Source organism: Rattus rattus, chromosome 2, assembly GCF_011064425.1.
Source record: "Rattus rattus isolate New Zealand chromosome 2, Rrattus_CSIRO_v1, whole genome shotgun sequence".
In the NCBI taxonomy this organism is placed as follows: domain Eukaryota; kingdom Metazoa; phylum Chordata; class Mammalia; order Rodentia; family Muridae; genus Rattus; species Rattus rattus.
In genome coordinates, this window is record NC_046155.1 from 53,279,576 (window position 1) to 53,303,316 (window position 23,741).

The window sequence follows — 23,741 nt, forward strand, 5'->3', positions numbered from 1 at the left end:
CCAGGGGACGCGTGAATCACTAGGGCTGGATTTGTTAGACGGGACAGGCTCACCTCAGCTCTGGTGAGTTCTCCCCTAAGCGCCTTGTCACAGCATAGCACTCTCCTTGTCGCATATAAGGATTTGAGTGGTTCCTGGTCTTGCTAACCTTGATTTGACTGACTTTCTAAACTGGCCATGGAATGGGTGCATCATCCTGGTTTATCAGAATTTTATTTATTTTCCTGATGACTTGTAACATTGAGTACTTTTTCCCTTATGGTTCCTGCCTCCGGTTTTCTTGGCGGGCGTTTCTTCCCAAGGCTGTGGTTTTCTTTGTAATAGGTCTTCTTGTTGATTTGCCGTTCTCTTAACTGGAACACACGTCCATTTGGGGGTCATTGTAGCTGTTGTCACGTTGGTGTTTAAATCTAACCCCCTGTATTATTTAGGCATTCTACTGTTCCACCTAATATATATATATATATTTTTTTTTCTGACTCATTTCCATCTTTACTTAGGGTCCAATTTGTTCACACCTACCAGCCCTTAATCTGCCCTCAGTCTTGAGGGTTGACGTCAGGAGACAAAGGTTAAGTAGTGGCTTACAGCAAGTCAGCATCTGCAGAGCTGGGTAATTAATATGTCAGCCAGTTAACCTGGTCCCCCTCTGCTCTGATAGCAATAAGCCTCTGCAGTTCCTTCCCAACAATTCTGCTTCAGGCCCAGCCTGGATCATCTTTCTCTGTAATTAAAGCATCAGACAGGAGAAAAGCCCCACCCTGTTCCGTACCTAGCCAGTTCCTGTTTTCTCCCCCAGGGGCTGGAATGAAATTTCTGCACGGAGTTCCCAGTGCAGCTTGGGCTTCCGAGTGAAGTGTCATGAGATTCTAATTAGGACGGACAACAGTAGCTTCTTGAAGCGCCAAGGCACAGTAACGCTCTGCGGAGGGAGACAGCTAAGGTGGCGGGAGTTGCAGTTAAAGACGTCATGGAGCGTCAGGCTCACATCCAGCCAAATGGTCATTGAGTCCCACTGTGGGTGGGCAACAGGCACGGAAGGAGCTAGTGCGTGAGGAACTTCATCTGATAGGAAGAGAAACACAGAGACAGAGCCAGCAAAGGTGACCCTCTGTTGGAAAATGATCACACCATCCTTGGCTCCACCCCTCTCTGCTTTGAGCCGACTTGCCCAACCTCTATGAACCTCCATACTGAGATCAGCCAGACTACACTTGGGTTCTTTGATTTTAAACAAATTTTCCCATGCATTTTCTTCCCTGTCTCACAATCACTATCCTGTGAGGCGTGCAGGGCAGATAATCATAGTAATTACAAGAGCACACCATAATGTATACCTTTAATTGAGCCCTGCTACTCTGGGGCAGGTAATGTATTAAGCACTTTCCATACGTTATCTACTTTAATCTTGACGTCAATCCTGCCAGACAGGTATTATAATCTCAATTTTACAGATGGAGATACTGAGTCTGGTAGAAGTTCCCTCGCTTGCCCAAGACCATAGTTACTGGATGATCTAGGATGAAAACCTGAGACAGTTGGCTGTCTCAGGTAGTGGTGCTTACCTTTAACCCCAGCACTGCAGAGGTAGTGGCGGGTGCATTTCTATACGTTCAAGACCAGGCTGGCCTTGTTTTTGGGAGTTCCAAGCCAGCCAGGGCTACCTTGTGAGACCCTGTCTCAATAACACCAACAGTGAAACAAACTAACACACAATGATAACAAACAGCAAACAAACAAACCCTGAGACCACACTCGTTTGCACCAAATATGATTGGTATCTTTTTTTACATTACAATATTAGGTTTTCCGCATGAAAACAAAACCAAAAAGGCAGAGAACCCAGTTAGCTTTTTGTTCAGAGTCCCCCAGGCAGGACGCTGTAGAGACAATGTGCTGACAGAGCCTCTCAAAGTTCAGGGTGCATGCAAGTCTCCAGGGACCCTGCAGGTCTGGGCAAGGCTAGGGTTCTGCATTTCTATCAAGCCTCCAGCAGATGCTGTCCCTCCTGGTCCTAAGAGCACACTTTTAGTAGCAGAGACGTAGGACGCACTGTTTTCTGACCTTTGGTGTGGGTTTTCTGCTCCTCATGTTGTCCTAACGTCCCCCTGGGTCATCGTGACCGTCAGCATATTCCAAGTGTGCAGTAATAGGCTTTATATCCCCTACCCTGATAGGAATCACCTCAGACGCTCTCCGCATGTAACAGAGGCTCGTGGTAATTCAGCCTGTTGATGTAGGTGAGAGAAAGGGGTTCCTTGGCTCCGCAAATGCAACGTGAAGGAGTAGCTGGCTTCGGGGACCCAAGTGACATCATCAAGATGATGTGCTCTGCTCTGCTTTCTGTCTATGGCTTTTCTGTTTTCAGGGTGCTTCATGGGACGGCCTTCGGCAGACTCAGGCTCCCTCCTCTAGATGGCATGGTAGCCCTCTTACCTTCGGATTCCATGGCCCGTCTCCCACATGAGAGAGAGCCAGGCTTTCTCCTATAGCTCCCACAAAACATCTGACAGCCGTTCTCGTTGGGCTACTTCAGCACATGCGCCCGTCCCCTAACCAGTCTCTGTGGCCAGGGAGAAGGCTGTGGTTTGATTGGCAGGGCCTCGTGGGGTGGGAGAATTAGCCGCACAGAGACTGTGTTTCCAGGAAGAAACTGAATGAAAAGAGAGGCCCACAGGCTGGGAAACCCAGCCATGTCGGAAACAACTGGGCCGGCATGAACAGAGCCTGGTTCAGATGGAGTGCAGACGCATAGCAGATTTGAGTTCAGACCCTTTACCCTGTTTTAGGAGCAGCAAGGTGCACTGACAGAGGAAACAGCCTGGTGTACTAGATGGCTGTTGGTCGGCCTCACCGTCCTCATAAAACAGAGGAAGAGATGGCGGCGTTGGAGATTTGCTTCAACATAAGTTCTGAAGGTGTGAAAAGAAGGTCAGAATGCAGACGTCACAAGAGTGGGATTCTCTATGCATTCATTCTACATTGTTGCATACCCAAATTTTCCCACAATAACAAGGAACCCCAAATTTCCTCATAGATTGATTTTACTCTTTTTTTTTTTTACCTCCACTTTTCTGGCATGATGACAGCATTGGGACATTTGCGCTCTAGGGGCGAGAAGCTGCTGGATGTGTCTGTCCCTGACATTGGCTGGCTGCCCAGTCAGTCACCTCTTACCTGCTATCTCACAAGGTTACCCTCTTCTTTCCTGGAACTGAAAGGAGCAACTAGGAAAGGCATTAAGTTCCAGAAAAGTAGAATACACCAACCCCCAAGACTCCTTTTACTAAGTAAAACTCTTATCCAACTCACTCTGGGGATTTTACTGTGTTCTGAAAGGTGGCCCTGTACGGGGATATGTTCTGTAGCTTCCTCTGTTCCAGCATGAGCCACAGACTTGAGGCCTGGGATCGGCCTCCTGCATGACTCGTGTTTTGTCCCACAGATTTGATTGATTCTGGCAGCCCCGTCAGTGTTCCCAGGCTCCGTTGTCTCTCATGGGTTGGCTGCAGAAAACGGTAGCCAACTTCTGAGGGAAGGCGGAAAGACTACCCGCAGCCCTGTGCAGGGTGAGGGAAATGTTCCGGACAGGAGCTTTCTTCTCAGCCCTAGCCCAGCCTTAGCCTCTTCCTGAGGCTCGCGGAGAATTGACGATGTGTAGTCTGGGTAACCCGGCTGCTTGCATGTGACACCGCACATAACCGTGACGGTTTACACATTCTGCTGAATATAAGTACTGTTTGCCCAAGGTGGGAGGTACCCTTTGGGGTGGCTCACCCCACCAATGCTGAATCCCTGAGTCTACTTTTGAGAGTCACTGCCTTCTCTCTGTCCCTTCCTCTGTGTCTCAATCTGACAGGTGATCCCTCCATGGCTGAAACAGTTTCTGTCCTTTCCCTGTGTCCCTCGTCTCTCATCCTGAAACCACAGGCAGGCCCTTCTCCATTCTTAGCTTTACGAGGTGCCCCCTCCCCCGACCTAGCAGCAGGTCATGCCCTGCTGAGACTGGACCTGGGTCTCCCAGCATAAGCTACATGATGCTCTCTGGTGTCTGGATGGCTCTGGAGGTCATTGTACAAGACATAGAAGTAAGGGGCAAAAGAGCAGTTGATTGGCCTCCTTAGTAAAGTTCTCTATCAGCATTTGGCATGGATGGTCGAGATATCTGCCTTATTAAGACATAACTCACACACCTTGCTCTCTGAATCCTAAACCCTGTCCTGTTACTCTTTGTGTTCACACTCCTTATCTTTTGGATCCATCCCTTATCTTTCCTGCAAAATGTATCCACCCCGCTCTGGCAGACAGGCACGGAGCAAGGCTGGCCATAGCTGGTGCTCGAGGTGTTCTCTAATGATCTCTCTGACTTTACCTAGAAACCTGGGAAAAATGTGGCTGCTATCATCCAGGACATCCACTCCCAGAGGGAGAGGGACATGCTCCGGGAAGCTGACAGGTGAGGCTCTGGGGCTTAGGTCAGAGGCCTGGAGGTAAAAACACCTTCTAGCTTCTGGTTCTTAGGGGATATCTTAGAGTCTCGATTGCTGCGATGAAACACCATCACCAAAAGCCATTTGGGGAGGAAAGGGTTTCTTTCACTCACACTGTCTGTGACAGTTTATCAGCCAAAGTGGCTATGGCGGGAACCCTTAACAGGGCAGGAATTTGGAGGCAGGAACCGATGCAGAGGCCCTGGAGGGGTGCTGCTTCCTGGCTTGCTCCCCGTGGCTTCCTCAGCCTGCTTTTTTGTAGAACTGAGGACCACCAGCCCAGGGGTGGCACTGCTCAATTGCCTGAGCCCTCCCCTATCAATCGCACATTTTAAAAAACGCTCTGTGGGCTTGCTTGCAGGCTGATCTTATGAGGGAAGTATTTTCTCATCAGGGCTCCCTTCTCTCAGATGACTCTAGCCTGCATCAGGGCGACGTGACATTACTCATCAGGGGGTTTGAATTGTAGCATGGCCTACCCGTAGCCCCGACCCAGCCACCTGGCTTTCTAGCCTCCATTCATCCCTGTTCAGATGGGCATTACCACTGTAGTTCAGAATTGCTGCTCAGCTAAGACAGGGACACAGGAAATGCTGGGCTTCCTCTTGCATATTCCCCCTGAGCTGGAGAGGAAAACACAGAACGGAGAGTTGATATCTGGCTCTTTGGGGCGCGTTTATATTTTACTGACGCGTCCCTGGTGCACGTGGTAACAGCGGAGACTCTGTTTAGAGGTGGCCAGCTCTCGGTTTCTCATGAGCTGAGTGCAGACACAGAACTAAGAATGTAGATGGGGGCCGGGGGACCACTCAGTTCCTTCAACCATTGTTTCCAGACATTGACTGCATGCATTACCAGGCCTGCAGTCTCCAGAACAGCCACAGAGGGTGCTCTAACCTTGTTGTAGAGGAGAGCAGCCCAGCCCGTTTCCCAGGTTGGCTAAGAGACTAGCAGCCCAGTCCTAGACAGGACGCCCCTCTCTGCCAGTCAGTGAGGGATACAGTGTTGTTCAGCACGTGAGAACCAAATGGAAATGTTCTATCCTTCTAGGATATCAGGTGCATGAGCTCATCAATCATCAGCCTTCGGAGGGCTTAGAGGGATTTGTTCGTCTGCTTTTATTTTTAAATTGTGGTTACTTGGGGTTTTAATGGTATGTGTAAAGACAGACCATGCTGGTGTAGAGTGGGGGAGACTATGAAGTTTTTACCCTGAATCTCAGGCAGATCCACTTCCTGAGGGTTCCAATGTCTTCATTTCAAATTTGAATAGCTCTGAGTTCTGAAACCTTTCCCAACCCTTAGATGTCTTCCTGACTCTTTGTTTTTCGGATCTCTGAACCTGTCTCCCCACTCCTGCTGCTCCCCAACTGTGAGCATCCTCCTTTCATTCCAGAGAGAGAGAGAGAGAGAGAGAGAGAGAGAGAGAGAGAGAGAGAGAGAGCAGTCACCTATATCCTGAGACAGGGTCTAAGTGGAGACATGGCTTCAAGTCTTATAAACAAGCAAAATTGGATCTAGGGAAGTGCCTCAAAGGTAGACCATGGCAACCTCAGACTCAGTTCTTCATTCTAGAGTCCTCACCCTGTAGATGCCCAGGAAGAGAATTTCCTGGGGATCTATACCTGGACATAGCTTCCAAGAAGAAGTTAGGTAGGACTGAGCTAAACCAATGTAGCCATTCTTCCTGATTCCCAGAAGCAGACTGTGGTAGGGAGCAGAGAGCGTCTCGGGGGGGAAAAGTCCGTGCCCACAGAAGCAAAGAGAGAGGACAGGCTGGTTCCTGGACACTGTATGTGTGTACTACTGGGTTGTGACTGAAGAACGCCTAGGTGGGCAGGTTGTGCCAAGGATTTCCCTGAGAGATCTCCGTGTGTCTCCATCTGGGTGATGCGGAGTATGAGCTCTGCAGAGTCTAAACCCCGTCTCCTCCCTTCCTCCCAGATATGGTCCAGAGCGACCACGTTCTCGAAGTCCAATGAGCCGATCGCTCTCCCCGAGATCCCACAGTCCTCCAGGCCCCTCTCGGGCTGACTGGGGCAATGGCCGTGACTCCTACGCATGGAAGGACGAGGATCGCGAGACCGTGCCCAGGAGGGAGAACGGGGAAGACAAGAGGGACAGGTTGGATGTTTGGGCACATGACCGGAAACACTATCCCAGGCAGCTGGACAAAGCCGAGTTGGATGAGCGACTCGAAGGAGGGAGGGGCTACCGGGAAAAGTACTTGAAGTCAGGGTCCCCCGGCCCACTCCATTCTGCGTCTGGCTACAAAGGCCGGGAAGATGGCTACCATCGAAAAGAGCCTAAAGCTAAGTTGGACAAACACCCAAAGCAGCAGCAGCAGCAGGATGTGCCAGGAAGATCCAGGAGGAAAGAAGAGGCGCGACTGCGGGAGCCCAGACACCCTCACCCAGAGGACTCTGGCAAGGAAGAGGATCTGGAGCCCAAGGTCACTCGGGCCCCCGAGGGTACCAAGTCCAAGCAAAGTGAGAAAAGTAAAACCAAGAGAGCCGACAGAGACCAAGAAGGAGCTGATGACAAAAAAGAAGGCCGAGTGGCAGAGAATGAGGTAAGGATGTGATTGTGAGCCCAGGTAAGGTGAGGCAGGCCACCAGGCCGCGGAGAGGAGAGTCTCAAGCCTCATTTGTTGATGGTGTATGTTTCTTGCCCTTTTGTCACGTGCGGGGGCGCTGTCCTAAGTACAGTTATCAAATATACCACCTACTCCTCACAGCAGCCCTACAAAGCTAGGGTTATCATCACCATAGCGGTGGAGAGTAAAACAGAACACTGTGCTATCTGACCAAGGAGACAGGCTTAGGAAAAGGGACAGCCAGAGTTGAGCTAGTGGTCTGGCTCCAAGTCCCAAGGCACCCTGTTGCCTTTGCTGGAAGTTAAGGAGAGGCAGGATGGAAAAGCCTTTTGTAGTTCTGTGTTTGCCCAGGGTGGAGTGTTCCTGGGGTGTTGACACTCAACGGAGTCACCCAAGGGAGATTAGATCTTTGGTCCATTCTGTGTGCCAAAAGTATTACTGATGCTGGAGCTCCAATGACATGTAAGGAGAAGTGACCGCCACCCCTAAATTATACTGGGAAATTGAGGGTGGTGAGCTTCTCCAGATAAAGGGCTTTAATTTCATTTTATAAAATGGCACTTATATCCAAGTGTCTGCTACACTGCTTTAGTTCCTGAGAGGGTTGGGGGAGCTCTGGGTACCATGCTTGGATTATAAATTAGTTTACACTTACTTTTTTTTTTTCTTTTCTTTTTTTCGGAGCTGGGGACTGAACCCAGGGCCTTGCGCTTGCTAGGCAAGTGCTCTACCACTGAGTTAAGTCCCCAACCCCTTACACTTACTTTTAACTGAGGCATCCTCTTAAATAGGAGTGAGATAGTAGGGGTTTTTTTTTGGGGGGGGGGATTCTCACTAAGACGCTTCATCGTTAAAAATCTGTGCATATCTTCTAGTTACCCTGACCCAGGAGTTGGTGACAGTCCAAATAAAGAGTCCGATCCTTAATTCCATGAACACTGAAGAGTCACTCTGGGCTACATCATTTCAGCCTTTACTCCCACATGCGTGGGAGGAGGGCCAGGTGGTGGCCTAGACACAGACAATTCGAGGTACATAGGAGGGAGCCCGTATGCAGCAGAGACCAAGGGCTGACACACTTATGAAAGAGTCTGCCTACAATAGAACCCACGTTGAGGAGCTGGACCAGCAGCTCTGTAGGCGACTAACGCTGTAAAATGCAGGCTGCGTGCAGAGTGTGTTTGAGCTGGGTGTTGGAAACGGGCAAAAACCGGTTTGGTGCCCTCGGTAGAGGCTGCAGCTGGCAAAGGCGAAACAAGTGGCCGTTCTTAAAAAACCTGGAGCTATTTCAACATGTCTGCTTTTTAAAGGATATATTTAAAGATTCTATTTAAGAAAACATAAAATCATAATTCTGGCGTAAGCACATGGTGAGCACAGGTCAAAGACTTTTGGTAAGCCCTTCATTCTTCGGCATATGTTGTAAAGTCAGTTTGAAGGGGAGAGTAAAGAATAGACATCTCGGGTCAACAGTCAACAAAGGACTTTGCTACCGAGGTGTAACTGGCGTCTTCCACAGGAAACAGGGCACCCACTGCAGCTTCTCAGGATAACACTCACCTGCATCTTGAGGAGTGTGAGGTCTTTACATTGGGATCACTGACCAGACTTCAGCAAATAGCACAGATGTAAAGATCATGAAAAGTATCGACTGCCAGAGAGTCAGATACCCTAGAAGACTGTGGCAGATGAACGCCTAGCTTTCTATTTAAAAGATACCAGGGCCAGGCCTAGTGGCACAGATGTTCCAGTTGTTAGATAGACAAAGGCAGGAGGATCTCAAGTTCTAGGCCTCTCAGGCCAACTTAGTGAGATCCTGACCCCAAATATGAGTGGCTATACCCGTGATGGGGTGTTGCCTGTCCGTAAGAGGCCCTGGATTCAAGCCCCACTGTAACAGAGGAAGGACAGAGATAGAGAAAGGACACCCAGAGATCTCTTTTGTCCATTTCACACTCTGCCATGTTTTCTCAATGGCAAAGCAGGAAAAGCACAGAAACCGAGATTAGAGAAGAATGGGGGTAGGCTTCCCTTTAAGCCTTGTTAAAGACTTCACTGGATCCTGAGAGCCAGCCGGGAATTTTAAGAAGAGGGTCAATAGTGAAGGCCTGCAGATTTTCCTATTCACACAGCATTTGCATGACAACAGTGATAAAAAGTAATCTGGGGTGATTTAAGGTTTACAAGAGGACATGTGTGGGTTATAGGCAAATAGGAAGCCATTTAATGCAAGGGCCTTAGGCGCCTGCAATCCTGCTTATCTTCGAGGAGTCTGGAATCCCCCCAACCCCCCAGGGATACCGTAGGGCAGCTGTCTTTGCTCAGAAGTAGTCACAGAGCTGGCAGTGGCTTGGGGCCTCCAGGAAAGGCCATCAGGGTGAGTGGGCAGGCCTCTGCACACGATCATGGGCAGTCTTCCTTCCCCAGGGGTCCACTTTGCTTGTTCTTAGCATCCTCGTCATTACTTAGGACCGCTGTGTAACATTTCAATGTCCCAACCCACTTCTTCCTCCTCCCTTTCTGTGTTCCATGGCACAGAGCACTGAGCATCCTCATCTAATGTACTGTCTACCCTCACCCTACAACCCCCAAACACAATCTCTCAAAGCAGGAATCTTTTGTGTTCATCGCCTTGACCCTGTCTGTCCTTGGAGTAGAGAGTGGGTGTTAGATGCATACCTGTGGGAAAGGCAATAACTAAGCAGACTTTAGGGGCGAAGTCCCGACTCCTGAGAACCAGGTCACACCCCTTTCCCTATGCTTTCAGCTGGGTGTGTGATCCTCAGGCTACCGTGGTGCTTTAATGAGCGTGTGCTCATGACGGACCCTCTGAGGGCTCTCCAGGTGGAGAACCCCTCTGTGTTTCCCGGTGGTGACGGGTGGACAGGTCCAGACCTGCCCTTAGAACCCCAGAAAGAAGTAAGGAAACCAGGTCATGGAGAAAGAATGAGGGACAGAAGCACAGGTCCATCCTTCTAGAAGGGAGGCCTCCCCAACCATATACGTCCAGGGAAGCTAAGCCAGCTAGGTGGTGTGAGGCCAAGCACATCATGATGACTGTCGGAGGATGCCAGCCACTGCTCAGCTCCAGAGGGTTGCTGCCCTCTGCCCTCTCCTCACAGCAAGACCCAGCCCCACAGCTCTGTATGGAGTCTTCCATGCTTTACAAAGTCCAGGGTGGGGGGAAGATGGCTCAGTGAGTGGGTTTTCTGTTGCGAAAATAGGAACCTGAGTTCAAATCTCCAGGAGCCTATGGGCCAGCTATCATAGTACAGGGGCAAAGGAGAAAGACACCTTGTCTAAAGTGATGTAGGAAATGAAGACCAATACCTGAGTTGTCTTCTAATGTACATATATATGCTGTCCACATATGTACCTGCGCACAAGCATGTACACACATACACATATATGTGCCTGTACACAAACATGCACACACACAAGAAAATGGATAGTCTGGACCATGCCTGTAGGTCTCACACAGCCAGAGACTTGCAGAAGACAAACCCCAGAAAAAAAAAATCTGGAAGAATAGAAGCACTCGCTCACTTCAGAGAGCCCAGCGTTCGGGAACACGGTGCAACGACCAAGTTCCTCCTCACGTTAACGGAGGAGCCTCTGGTCCATGCTAAGGACAGCTGTATAAGATGCTGTCGGTATCCAGGCTTCCCTGTGGACCTTTGGAGTGAGCCTCCACAGTTTGGGAGCGCAGAGGAAGAGCAGACAGAGGGAACAACATAGGCAAAGCCTCTGTGCTGCTAGAGGCCAACATTGGTTGGAGCGGAGCACCAAGTTAACGTGTTGGGAGGCGAGATGGGTCTGTCCGCAGCAGCTGTACTGTGCAGGGTCCTGTGTGCAGATTGAGGATTCTTACTCCTCAGCAAAGGGGAAGTGTGCAAAGCGTTCCGACAGGAAAGTGCAGTGAGGATGCAACTCTTTTTTTTCATCTTAGAGGATCCTTTCAATTTGCCTTCGAGAAAATAGATTTGCAGGGAGGGCAGAGATCAGGAGAGAGAAGGTCTTAGCTGAGCGGGGTTCCTGGCCGGGTGGTGGCCAAGACCTGCTCACCACCGTTGTGACCCATTGCCATAGTCTGTGAAGTGAGAGGGGAGGCAGGCAGCCATGTGTGTAGTGCATTTCTCTGTTCCCCTGAGGTTGTCTGCTCCCCTATAGGTGCATTGTCCCTTGCTCCTTTTTGGAGGTTTTCTGGTGAGGGCGTCTGGCTACACCACTCAGACTGCTCTCTGCTCTCCCGCCACCTTGAGCAGGAAGAGAATGCTTTACTCGACTGATCAGGAGCACGTCTGTGGGAGCCGCAGTGAAGGGCAGTTCATTTCCACGAGGGAGGAACAGGGGCAATTTAAGGCAAAGACGCAAATGGCCAACCTTGAGTTGGAGCAGGCTGCTGGCGGCTGGGAGGACGGCTGGAGCTGTCCTGCTCTTGGGCTTGCACTCAGTGGACTAGTCAGAAAGCTCTGAGAGGGGGCTGGAGAGATGGCTCAGTGGTTAAGAGCACCAACTGCTCTTCCAGAGGTCCTGAGTTCAAATCCCAGCAATCACATGGTGGCTCACAACCATCTGTAATGAGATCTGATGTCCTCTTCTGGTGTTTCTGAAGATAGAGACAGTGTACTCAATATACGTAAAATAAATAAATCTTAAAAAAAAAAAAGAAAGAAAGAAAAGAAAGAAAGCTCCGAGAGGATTCTGCTGCTTCAACTGTCCCCGTCCAGTAATAACCAGTTATACCAGTCAGCCCCCAGTTCCTGCTCCAATTGGCTCCTTATCAGCTCAAGGGGGTGTGTCTGGCTGCGTGTAATTAAGACCAGAGCTTTTACCTTGAACCAACCTGGGCCCCACAAGTGTTGATAAAAATACAACTTACCTATGCCAAAGAAGCCCAGGGAGTAGCCTTGACTATGGCCAAGGGTTTATGGGAAGACCGAGCTCTAGAAGCTTCTAAAGTGAGAATTAGCCCTTACTTTTTGAAATATTTGCTTGTTTGTTTATATGTGTGGGTGCTGTGCCTGCACACATGTCTGGGCAGCACTTCCATGCCTTGTGTGGAGGACAGAGGAGGGTGCCACATTCCCAGTCCTTGGAGACACAGTTGGTTGTGAGACACCATGTGGAATTAAACTGGGAGTTCAGTCAGTGCTCTTAACCACTGAGGCTCCAAAGCCTTCTCCAAAAGATCATATTGGTAATATTTTAGTCAAAGAAGGCCATGAGGCAAAGTTGCAGATTTTATGTGGGCACTCACTTACATAATTATCTAAAATGTAACCTGGCAGGGCTGAAAGGGGTCTGTGGTTAAGAGTGCATGCTGTTCTTGCAGAGAAAGAGCCCTAGCTCGATTCCCAGCACTCAAGTACCTATAACCGTGGTTCCATGAGATGTGAAGTCTTTGGCCTCAATGGGCACCTGTACTCATGCCCATCGTGTGTATGTGTGTGCGTGCACATGTGTGTCTGTATGCACATGAGTGTGCCTATGCACATGTGTGTGTGTGTGTGTACACATGCGTGTGTTAATGGAAACGATGTCTTTGGGGGAGATGCCCCCACAGTGACCACACTCCACACCCCAGCCTTCCCCGTTCAAGTTACTTTTGCCTTGCTATTCTCATCTTCGATGCAGACACTCTGGTCACCTGGGGCCTCTGTCCCCTGAAAGCTACTGGACCTACTTTTAAATGTTTTCTGTCAATGTGAGTGAGAATGTTTCTTTCTGAACCTCGTTTTCCCCAGCAGTGGCCTCCCAGCACTGTGAGGGAGCAGGGGAGAAACATGTCAATCTCTCCCCCCGCTTCTCTCTCTTTCTCCTGCCTCTGCTCACCCTTAGTCTTGTTTGCTCTGTTTTCCCCTTGTAAGGCTGGGACTGAGGAACAGGAAGGCATGGAAGAGAGCCCCACAGCGGTGGGCATACAGCAGGAAGGGACAGAGTCCTCTGATCCAGAAAACACAAGGACAAAGAAGGTGAGTTTGTCCCCCATCTTGGTGGTGGTGTCATATATTAGCATCGGGGACTCAGTCACCGAGAGATGGTTTTGCCTGACAGCGGCCACATGGAATGTGTGCAAGTCCCCACAAGTACTTGCACCAGTGGCCCCAGCGCTCTCTGGAGAAGTGGCTCAGTGGACATCTTCAGATGTCTTCACCGGGGAGAGCTTCAGCTGTGTGTCTGGGCTCCGCCCCCCTCTCCTACAACTTGGCTGAGCTGCTAAAAGAAAACACATGCCCAAAAAAGACTCAGGCTTCAGAGCCAGGCTCCCAAAATAGGCAGGTCCCATAGTGGGTCCACGCACACGTAGTCAACTCGGAGCCCTGACCTCAGCAGGCCCAGACCCCGAGAGACTGACGGGACACAATCTGTGTTTTAGAGAGATCATTTTTACTTAGTTAAAAATCAAAATCCAATTACTGTCCTCCTGGGCTGGGCTTCCACAGGCAAAAGAAATGTCCTTGGATGATGGCCAGCTTCATGCCTTTCCGGTCAGGGGACACTAATCTTCCGAATCTCTGTGCCAAGCCCGAGGGCTGCTGGGAACACCAAGGGAAAAATACCAGAGGGCAAGTGTGGGTGGACGTTGCACCTTTGCTGAGAGAGGGAGAGTTTGGAGGAGGAAGTTTGTGAGTGGATTCTCTCCAGTCCCCTTAGCGACATCCACACATAGAAAAGGCTCTGATAAGCATTCAGCATTTGTAATGTATCCATTTGTTCAAAAATATTTACGAATACCTATCACATAGCAGGGTTAAGGATTCTTTGTGCCGTTTAAAACATGGCAAATCAAAGAGCGAGGGCTTATTTTTGAAGCCTGTGGCACTTGGGCCCCGTCCTGAGGGTGACTAAGTAAAGTGAAGCTTGAGGGACTCACATCCCCTAAGAGCCCAAGGAGAAGGAGAAGCACACAAGGTCCTTCTGACATGAGGGTCCCACCCTCTGACACCTGCCTGCTCTCCATCCTCATCCAGGGACAAGACTGTGACAGTGGAAGTGACCCTGAGGGAGACAGCTGGTACCCCACCAACATGGAGGAGCTGGTCACAGTGGACGAAGTAGGGGAGGAAGACTTCATCATGGAACCAGACATACCAGAGCTGGAAGAAATCGTGCCCATCGACCAGAAAGACAAAATCCTCCCCGAAATATGTCCCTGTGTAACAGCCACCTTAGGTTTGGACTTGGCCAAAGACTTCACCAAGCAGGGAGAGACCCTAGGGAACGGAGACGCAGAACTCAGCCCGAAGCTGCCGGGACAAGTGCCGTCTACTTCCACAAGCTGTCCCAATGACACGGACATGGAGATGCCTGGCCTAAATCTGGACGCTGAGCGGAAGCCAGCTGAAAGCGAGACAGGCCTCTCACTGGAGGTCTCAAATTGCTACGAGAAGGAGGCAAGAGGAGCGGAGGGCTCAGATGTGCGTCTGGCCCCTGCAGCCCAGCGAATGTCCTCCCCTCAGCCAGCAGATGAGAGGGCCCGGCAGTCCAGCCCTTTTCTCGATGACTGCAAGGCCAGGGGGTCCCCAGAAGATGGGCCTCGTGAAGTCAGCCCCCTGGAAGAAAAAGCCAGCCCCACTACTGAAAGCGACCTCCAACGCCAGGCTTGCCAAGGTGTGTTGGCTGAGGGTGACTACCTTCCTTTCCCTCGTGGGTGGTTGGGTGGACTGGACCACCACTTCCCTCAGGACGTGTGAGTCCGTGCAGGCTGGAACAGATGTATGGGAGTTACCGTAAAGCCCAGACAGAAAGTCAAGTACAAACAGAAGCAAGCCTCCGAGGGCCTGGCTAGACTAGTAGAGGAAATAGTATAAAAGAAGTCCCAGCAGGCGCCCCCTGTGTTCCGAGAAGCAGCCTCAGATGGACTTGATTTCTCCGCATTGTGGGGTCCCTCCTAGGCATGGGCAACTTAAGATGAGGCTGGGTTTCTAGTACAGAAACGTTTGGGTTCTTTTTGATGGTCTGCTGCCCTTTCCTGAATGGTGGAGGCCCTTGGCAATTATTTCTGTGACGTGGGGAGGGGACAGGGGGGTGGGGGCGACAGAATGACACACAGGGACAGAACGAAGGCTTTGTAATGGACTTGGCTTGCTTCCCTTCTAACTATCTCAGACCCGCTTTCCTCCAGGATCTGAGAGTGGAGCAGGACTTATCCCAGAAACAAGTCCACCTCCACCGGACTTGATGTTATGTCTCTGCTCAGCGCTATGACATCATGAACTAAGTAGTCTAAAATGGGCTAAGCCGTGGCCTCTCTGCCAGATGGAAACAGATCCACCCAGGGCGTACATGTGTATGGCGGGGTTGGGGGTGGGGAGTAGAGATCGGTGAGTATTCCTTAAGACTCTTAACAGTGGAAATAACGAGAGATTCATTTTATAGAAAGCTCCCAGTATCACCGAGGCTAAAGTAAGATTTGTGGAGCAGAAACTGTAGAGGAAAGGCTGGGAAATTAAACATTCCAACCCAGAGCCCTGTGCTAGCCCACGCTGATGGGTGGCCGGAAGCTTGGACTCTCTTCCATGTCAAGCTGACCTGAGTAGGCTTTCACCTGATCTGAGTCTCCATAGAAACCGCCTTGATCTGCCTGCTTGTTGCTAGAGCAACAAAGAGGCCCATCCCATCCCGAGCAGGCATAAATAAAGCACACTGGCATTTTCCCTAGCTCTGATGAAGCCCATTTTATTTTGTGATATGGGTCTCAGCCAGTGCTGATCTCGGGGGTTTATTAACTTTCCCAGTATTTGGGGCTTATATTTAATAGTGCTGCTTCATGAGCGTGGGGTGAGAGCCGCATGGCCTTTTTGGCTGGTCTTGGCAGTTGTTGGCTTAATTTCTGCCCTTCAAGGATTTTTCTGCCTGTAGAGATGGGGCAATACTGATTTGAGGGGTAGTGGAGGGCGGATCATCCAAGCGAAGGCATTAACAATCCGTCCCCATGTGCCAAGCGCAAAGATGTGCCAAGTTTTATTGCGTGTGGCATTTTTTTGGCAATGGAAAATGCTCTTAATTATAGCACTTTGGTTCTAATTAGCAGTCCTACCCCCAACATCATGTGATTAAGCAGTCCAAGGGACAATTCCCAATCACACAGTGCACAGAATAGAATTACAGGGACTCTTTGAGTAGTGTGTGTGTGAGTGAGTGTGTGTGTGTGTGTGTGTGTGTGTGTGTGTGTGTGTGCGCGCGTGTGTGTTGTCCCCATCCCCTATCCCACGGGCTCATGTTTTGCAGAAAACTCCAGGTACACGGAGACGAGATCTCTGAACGCGAGATCACCAGAATTCACCGAAGCAGAGCTGAAAGAGCCCCTTTCTTTGCCTTCCTGGGAACCAGAGGTGTTCAGTGAACTTAGCATTCCTCTAGGTATGTGAAATCCGCAGTCCTTCCTGAATTTCAGCTCCAGGAAAGGACAGTTCTAACGCAGTATGGAGGAGCTCAAGAGGGCCTCCTCCCTTGTGTTGCTTTTGCTTTTAAGGCGTGATGCACGAGCCCCGATCTGCAGGATGGTCAGGATGCTTGTGGCTCCAGGCACCAGGCGACAGAGCCGTGAACGGCACGGTAGTAAGATTCTGCCAGGCAAGACTTGTTTCCCTGTCAGGGAGTGCTTGAGTCTTGACCATGCAGAGACTTTAAGCCCAGGCCTTGCTCAGGCAGGAAAGCAGGAGCCCAGGCACCTCCAGATTGTCGACTGAAATGAACCCCATCTCTGCCATCTTCCCACAAGTCCTTGTCCCAGAACAACGCCACATGACTCTTGTCCTTGACAGAGCAGCGAGAGCCGCTGAATAGAGGGTACGGGGAAGAGACCCAAGCCCTCGTCCTTCTGTTCATCGATGCTCTTGCACCTTCAGACAAGTCTTGCCTTCCTGAGCCCCAGCCTCCCCATCAACAGCAGGGGCTGAAGCAGCAGTAGGTATCGGGGTGGTGCACTAGTAAGAACTTCCTAGACCACAACCGGAGCTCTGCCCTGACTGAAAGACTCAGGGCTAAAGGGATGAAGGAGGAGCCGCTACTCAGAGGGGACATGTGGGATAATGTTGCAAGGAAGCTTGGGGAACCGATGAACCCCTTCGTCACCCAGGGAAGACCTTGCCAGCCATGGTTCCGTTACCTTTCTTCTATCTCTTTACTCTCGGTATGCCATTGCATAGAATTAGATTTGAAACATGACAAATCTTGCTTTAAAAAGTTGCTGAGTAGTATCTCTCAAACAAAATTTATGTGCACGAGCATATGTGTGTGTGCGTGTGCACCCATGCGTGCATGCACGTGCGTGCACACACACACACACATACACACACACACACACACACACACATATGAGTGCGGGTAGGCATGTGTACTCGTGCATGTGATACAGAGTCTGGAGGGCTATCAGATGGATCCTCCTTTGTCTTCCCCACCTTATTCCCTTGAGACAGGCATTTACAACTAAACTGGCAAGTCAGCTCCTGGGATCTGCCCCCTCTGTCCTTCAGTGCTGAGGTTTTGGGAACGTGCAGCTAGCTATGCCTGGCCTTTTACTAAAGTGTCAGGGATTAGAATGTGCAACTAGCTATGCCTGGCCTTTTACTAAAGTGTCAGGGATTAGAATGTGCAACTAGCTATGCCTGGCCTTTTACTAGAGTGTCAGGGATTAGAACTCCAGTCAGTATGCTTATGCTGCAAGCACTCAGGCATAGGGGTCCAGCTCCCCGATCCTCTCAATGCAAACTCTTAAAGATGACAGACAGACCTTAGAGTGAATCCTGGTGTTCTCAGACACTCTCACTCTGCACTCAGAGGTTGCAGAACCTGCCTTTCAGAGGCTTCAGCTCAGCCATTAGCACTCACTGGATCACATGATGCTGCTCCCTGTACCCTGAGGGAACCAAGAGTCTAGAAAGTCTCAAGCAGGAACTGGGAATCGAATGACACAGCAGAAATTGAGAGTGTTTCCCTATTAAACATGTCTTCTCATTGTTATGTTTCACTCTACAAAACTTATTATAGCAAATTAAAAATAAGAGACCAAATAAAAAGTCAACATTGATGGTCTTAACTGTCCCTCCCCAGCCTCAGAGGTTTTCTCCTGTCCACGTTGCTTGTTTCTTCCAGTGGTAGATCATAGGGATCACTCCGTGTCGGTACACCTAGTGCACACTCTTTTGAACCACTCCATCTGACTCACACTTGCTGATTCTTTACCGGTGAGCACTTGGGTGGTTTCCTGTTTGTCTGTTTCTCTATTATGAGCATGCAGTGACAGCTAAGCTGGTATCTTGTCGTCACTGCCCTGTGTTTGCTTTGTATGCATTATTGAGCACTCCCCAAACACTGAAGAAATGGGCGATGTTTTAAATTTCCCCTTTACAGGTAAGAAATCTAGGATGCGGTAACAAACCTCCTGGTCTGGAAGGGCTGATACAGGATTCAGATTCTAGGGCCGTGCCTTAGTCTCTGTTCTGCTGCAGTCCACATGCCGTGGTTTGGTTCTCTTCAAGCACACGCCAGAGTCCCGGGAGATGGGATGCTAGCCAATCATGGGTGCATTGTGGGGCCATATTTGCATCGAGAATGTTATAATTGCTACTAAATTACACTCCAAAAGGAGGGCAACAGCTTTCAGTGCCAACTCCGGGGAGAATTCCCATCCTCTTATCTCTTCACCAAATCCAGATAGCAGTCTTTAATCTCTATCAAGCCGTTAGGAAGAAAATGGTATCTGATTTTGTTTTTGTAAAGGGCCAGATTACGGTGTAATTGGCGTACAACAAAGGTCCCATATTTAGAGAGCGTGGTTTGCTCAGTTTGGACATATACGTATATCTATGCCGCTTTATGGATTTAGATATACCACATTCTGTTTGTCTGCCTGGTGATGGACACTGGAGATGTTGCTAGCTTGGACCATTATACGTCATCTTCATTTAGTCTAGAAAGCTGATAGCTTATTGTGCTCCAACCCCTACCCCCACCCCCAGGAAGGGATGCTACCGTTTCTGTGCTAGACAGGTGAACGGGCTTTTGAGCCTTTCTCAAGATCGTACACCAAGTTCTGGAACTTGGGGTGTCTGTTCTCTTTCCATGCTGCCATCTGCCCTTGGCTCCGGCACAGTAAAGGCCATTTCTGTGCTGAAGAGCACAGATGTGTGTTCTTGGGTTCAAACCCCATCTCTGCCGCTTGATGGCTGGATGACGGATGAGTAGCAACTTATTTGGCCATTTTGCTTTAAGCTCTTTGACTCTAGGAACCCAGTAAAAGAATCCTCTGTGTAGACTAATTTCGAGGAGGAAATGAATTAACGTCTCGAAGCTTTCCAGTAGCAGAAGCTTAGGAATGGCTGACAGGTTGTTGGGAATTACTCTTCTTCAAGGCCCACCATGCTTCTTCTCACTGGGACTGCAAACCTTTTACACCCCAGAACTGGTCACTACTACAAAGAGACTTCCAGAAACATGAGAGACAACATCCAGGTCCCTGTGGAGAGCACAGAGGTGAAAGACAGGATGCCAAGGACAGGGCACCCCGTGGGAGAATCGAGAGGTCGGTCTTGTCACGGACTGGGGTGTTCGTGGCTGGAGAAGGGCATTGCCTGTGTGATTCAGGCCAGCGCCAGCCAGCGTGAGCCTGCCAAGGCCTGCTCTTACTATAACCAAATAGCATCGCTGGCAAAAAGTGAGCTTCCCCCCTCTCTCCAACACAGGCTTTACTAGGATGACGGAGTCATAATTACCCATGCCAGGAGCTATTATTAGGAGGCAAATGCAGCTTTAATGACAGTACTTAATAAAACCCGAAGGAACGGAGGACTCGGTGGCTCCTGGTCTCACCACGGCTACGGGAGTGATCCATGGGTGCTGCCACTCTCTGGTCCTCACATTTCAGGCTTGCCGAGAGCATGGTAGCAGGCCCTGTGGTGCCCTCCCAAGCCCTGGGCTGTACCGTGGCCTGAGAATCCTCCTGCCTCCACTCGGCTCTCTCTAATGCTATGCTGTCTTTTGATTACTGATATTGACCTAACCCACTGGGCAGGGCCTGGGAAGAAAGTCACTGCCAAAACATGGAAACGTTTCTCCGAGCAGCCTTGGGAAAGCAAGGCTGGAGGGTAGGTGAAGACCAACGTCCGGATGCTTGGTTCCTGTGTTCCTAAATTCATGCTTTCTGAGCACCAGATGAAGTGACAGGTGCTTCCTCAGAACACCACATAGCAGTGTCCTCCCTATATTTGGTAGCTGTAACTCTCTAGTCGAAAGGAGCCATGGCTGCTCAATTTGGCTCCTGCCTCAGCCTCCATGGACTCCCCTGAGGTGGTTATACTCCCTGTTCTGGGAACCACAGAACAGGGTGAGGAGAACCTGGTTGATACTAGAATCCTCGGCGCTCTGTTCCTGGTACAGCCCAGCTGCACCCCGCCGCCCATAGGGTCTGGGACAGGATGGGAGGCTGGGCTCTGACTGAAGTTCTTTCCCAATACATCTGAGGCTCCTGGGAAGGGACAGTGAGCACACAACTATTTTGCAACAACAACAGAAGAAGGAGATCGTGGGTCTCGCTCGATGCCCATTTCCCAGCAACAGCCTCGAGCTTCCTCCCCATCCCATAAGCTCCCCTCCCCCTCAGGCCGGGCCACGTGTCTACCCTCTGCACACAGAGGGTGAAGGAGAAGGACATCCAGCCTCTCGGGGCAGCTGAACCAAGCGACACTTTCTCACTTCTGGGGATTGGTGGTGAATGCCAAGGGGTTTGCAGACAGCAGGCTGACAGCTGCATGGCTTAGAGGCAGCCCGGGTCCCAGGCTGCAGTGTGGAGTTCTGCACTAGCAGGCTGCAAGCCATTCCCTGTCCTCCCTCAGAGCTGCCCATTCACATTAATACATTTACCATCATCATTATCATTGTCATCGTCACCATCACCACCACCACCATCACCACCATCACCACCACCACCACCACCACCACCACCATCAGTTATCACTGAGATGTAAAGGAAAGTTCTGTTTACAAAATTAGGATCTCCCGTGCAGTGAGCACAAGTAGAGAAAGAACAGGGGCTGGACTGTGGTTAGGAGACTGTCTCAGGGCCCTGGGGAATGGGTACCTCATCGCAGTCAAACTGGTTTCCCAGATTGTCCCAGCAGAGGAGATGGAAGCAGCACCCTCTCCCACCACCTGCTGCGTTCTTGAAGACTTCCTTCAAGGGTGTAGAACCTGAGTGCCCTAGGCTTAGCTCTTCTGGTGACACATGTAGCCCAGTTCCTGGGAGGGAGGCAGAGGCAGGTGCATCTCTGTGAGTTCGAGGCCAGCCTGGTCTACAGAGCAAGTTCAGGACAGATGATAAGGCCACAAAGTAAGACCCAGTCTCAAACAAACACAACAACAAAAGCTGCCCCCCAAAGTCCTGCATATCAACAAATCATATGGAAAGACGTGTTTACGTTAGAGCGAATGGGTGAACTTTCCTCTTACTCTTATTTTAATAAAAACAATTCTAAAAACCAATGCAAAATATAGAGAATTTTTCTATAACTGACCACAAATGCAGAGAGGGGAACCCGGCAGAAGTGAAATCCTTGGGAAAGAAACCTCCCCTCCGCTGCCTCCTCCCAGGTAGACTGATGGACCCACACATGAAAGGCAGGGCCTCAGCGTATAATTGCTGAGTACCCTCCCTGCTGCTTGTGGCACTCCCTGACACTCACAGCCACCTGTGAATGGAGTAGGCGCGGTCTCTCTCCAGCCTTGCTGTAAATGTGGTGAGGCTTGGAGGAGTTGCTCACCACCAGAGTCAACAGTGAAGGAGGAGGGCGGGCGGGCGGGCGGGGCAGTGGAAGGGGCGGGGTCCACGGGGCCTCCTACTACCTTCCTAACGCTATCCTTCCCTCCACCCTTCCCCAGGAGTGGAGTTCGTGGTTCCCAGGACTGGCTTTTACTGCAAGCTGTGTGGCCTGTTCTACACAAGCGAGGAGGCGGCCAAAGTGAGCCACTGCCGCAGCACTGTACACTACAGGAACTTACAGGTAACCAGCCGCCATGCTCGCTGCGCCCCTGATGAGATCTCCCAGCCGACTTGTCCCCGCCCCCCCCACCTCTACACTCTTTCCTGAGGTGCTCCTGTAAATACCAACCCGAATATGCAGACAACACCCGACTGCCAGGTTTCCTCCTAAGGGCACCCAGAGCATCAACCCCACAACAGTACTCAGACCGGCTGGTGGCTTTTTAAACATCTGCCACGCCCAGTGAGGTAGAGCAGAATCAAGTTCCACGCTCTGCGCTCTGCTGGTACTCTCCTGACACATTGGTATAGCTCTCAGCCAGGCCCTGGGCCTTCAGCTGCAGGTATTCCCCGGTCTCTCCCTCTGCGCAGGTAACTATATATATACACAATGGAATAAAAATCACAGTTTCGCTTCTATTGAAATGTCTAGATAGCATAACAAATGGTTGTCTCAGGCAGTGCACACACTCGGAACTGTTCTGGGCTCTGCGGATACAACAGCAACAGACGTAGGCAAATCTCTCGTAGGGCTTCTGGTCCAGTGTAGGATACCAGTGCAAAACGAAACAGCCAACTGATTAAGATATCACTTACAGATATACTAAGCCACACATGTCATCCAAGCTAAGACGCTTTTACCTACAAATACCATTTGTTTTTCATGTTTACTCTTTGTCACACGGGAGGTTGGACCTTTAAATATACGGGTCACCCACGCTGCCTCTGAGCCACACCCCCAGCCTGATACACTGTTTCAACACCAACTAGGAAAAGTGATACAAGTTAACTCAGAGATGTTGTGGGTTTTCATAAGTATCTAAAGTCAGGGCGCAGTGCTGATTGATGTTCGCCCGTTCTGTCAAGGCCTCTGACAGAAACCCTATCTGAGATGGCAGAGGCTCCTGGCTCCCTCATGGGTACGCCAGGGAAACTCGAACAGAGGTGAGGCAGAGCTAAGGCAATGTCTGCGCCTAATGTTTTCAGGAGTAAGTTCTGGCACAGCTGGGCTTTGCATGTATTTCATTTATGGGCGCTCTCTCTCTCTCTCTCTCTCTCTCTCTCTGTCTCTCTGTCTCTCTCTCTTGAAGTGGGTAGGGGGGAGTGGGTGCCTCAAGGCAACTGCATTTTTACTGTCAGAACCAGAGTTGAGAGGTGGGGACTGGGTCAGGCAGTAAAGTGCTTGCCATGTAAGAATGAGGACCTGCATTTGGATCTTGGGCACTCACACAGAAGCTGGCTGTGATGTGGCACACGCTGATAGTCCTAGCCCTGGGGAGGCTGGGGAGGCAGAGACAGGAGAATCTCTGGAGCTCACTGCAGGCAGTCTTGGTGAGTTCCAGGTTCAGTGAGAGACCCTGTCTCAAAATGTAAGGCAGAGTGAAAGAAGCAGACACCTAATATCAGTCACACACACACACACACACACACACACACTCACACAGTCACACTCAGTCACACACTCACACTCACTGACACACAGACACACATTCACACACGGACACACTCTTTCTCACACACATACTCACACATACTCTCACAGTTACACACACTTACACACTCAGTCTTACATACATACACACAGACACACACTCACACATATTCTCACACTCACACAAACTCTCTCACACATTCACACACGGACACATACACACACACTGTCACACACACAATCC

The 23,741-nt window shown here is 50.3% G+C and overlaps 1 protein-coding gene across 1 annotated transcript in view; it reads left to right on the top strand.

Annotated features, from left to right (window-relative positions):
* The window catches only part of Rbm20 (RNA binding motif protein 20), a 192,929-nt gene that overhangs the window by 165,249 nt on the left and 3,939 nt on the right, over window positions 1–23,741 (top strand). Inside the window, 6 exon segments of the mRNA XM_032895534.1 lie at window positions 4,377–4,456; window positions 6,434–7,061; window positions 12,956–13,060; window positions 14,060–14,699; window positions 16,320–16,451; window positions 21,966–22,087. Coding sequence (XP_032751425.1) covers window positions 4,377–4,456; window positions 6,434–7,061; window positions 12,956–13,060; window positions 14,060–14,699; window positions 16,320–16,451; window positions 21,966–22,087 — 1,707 coding nt within the window.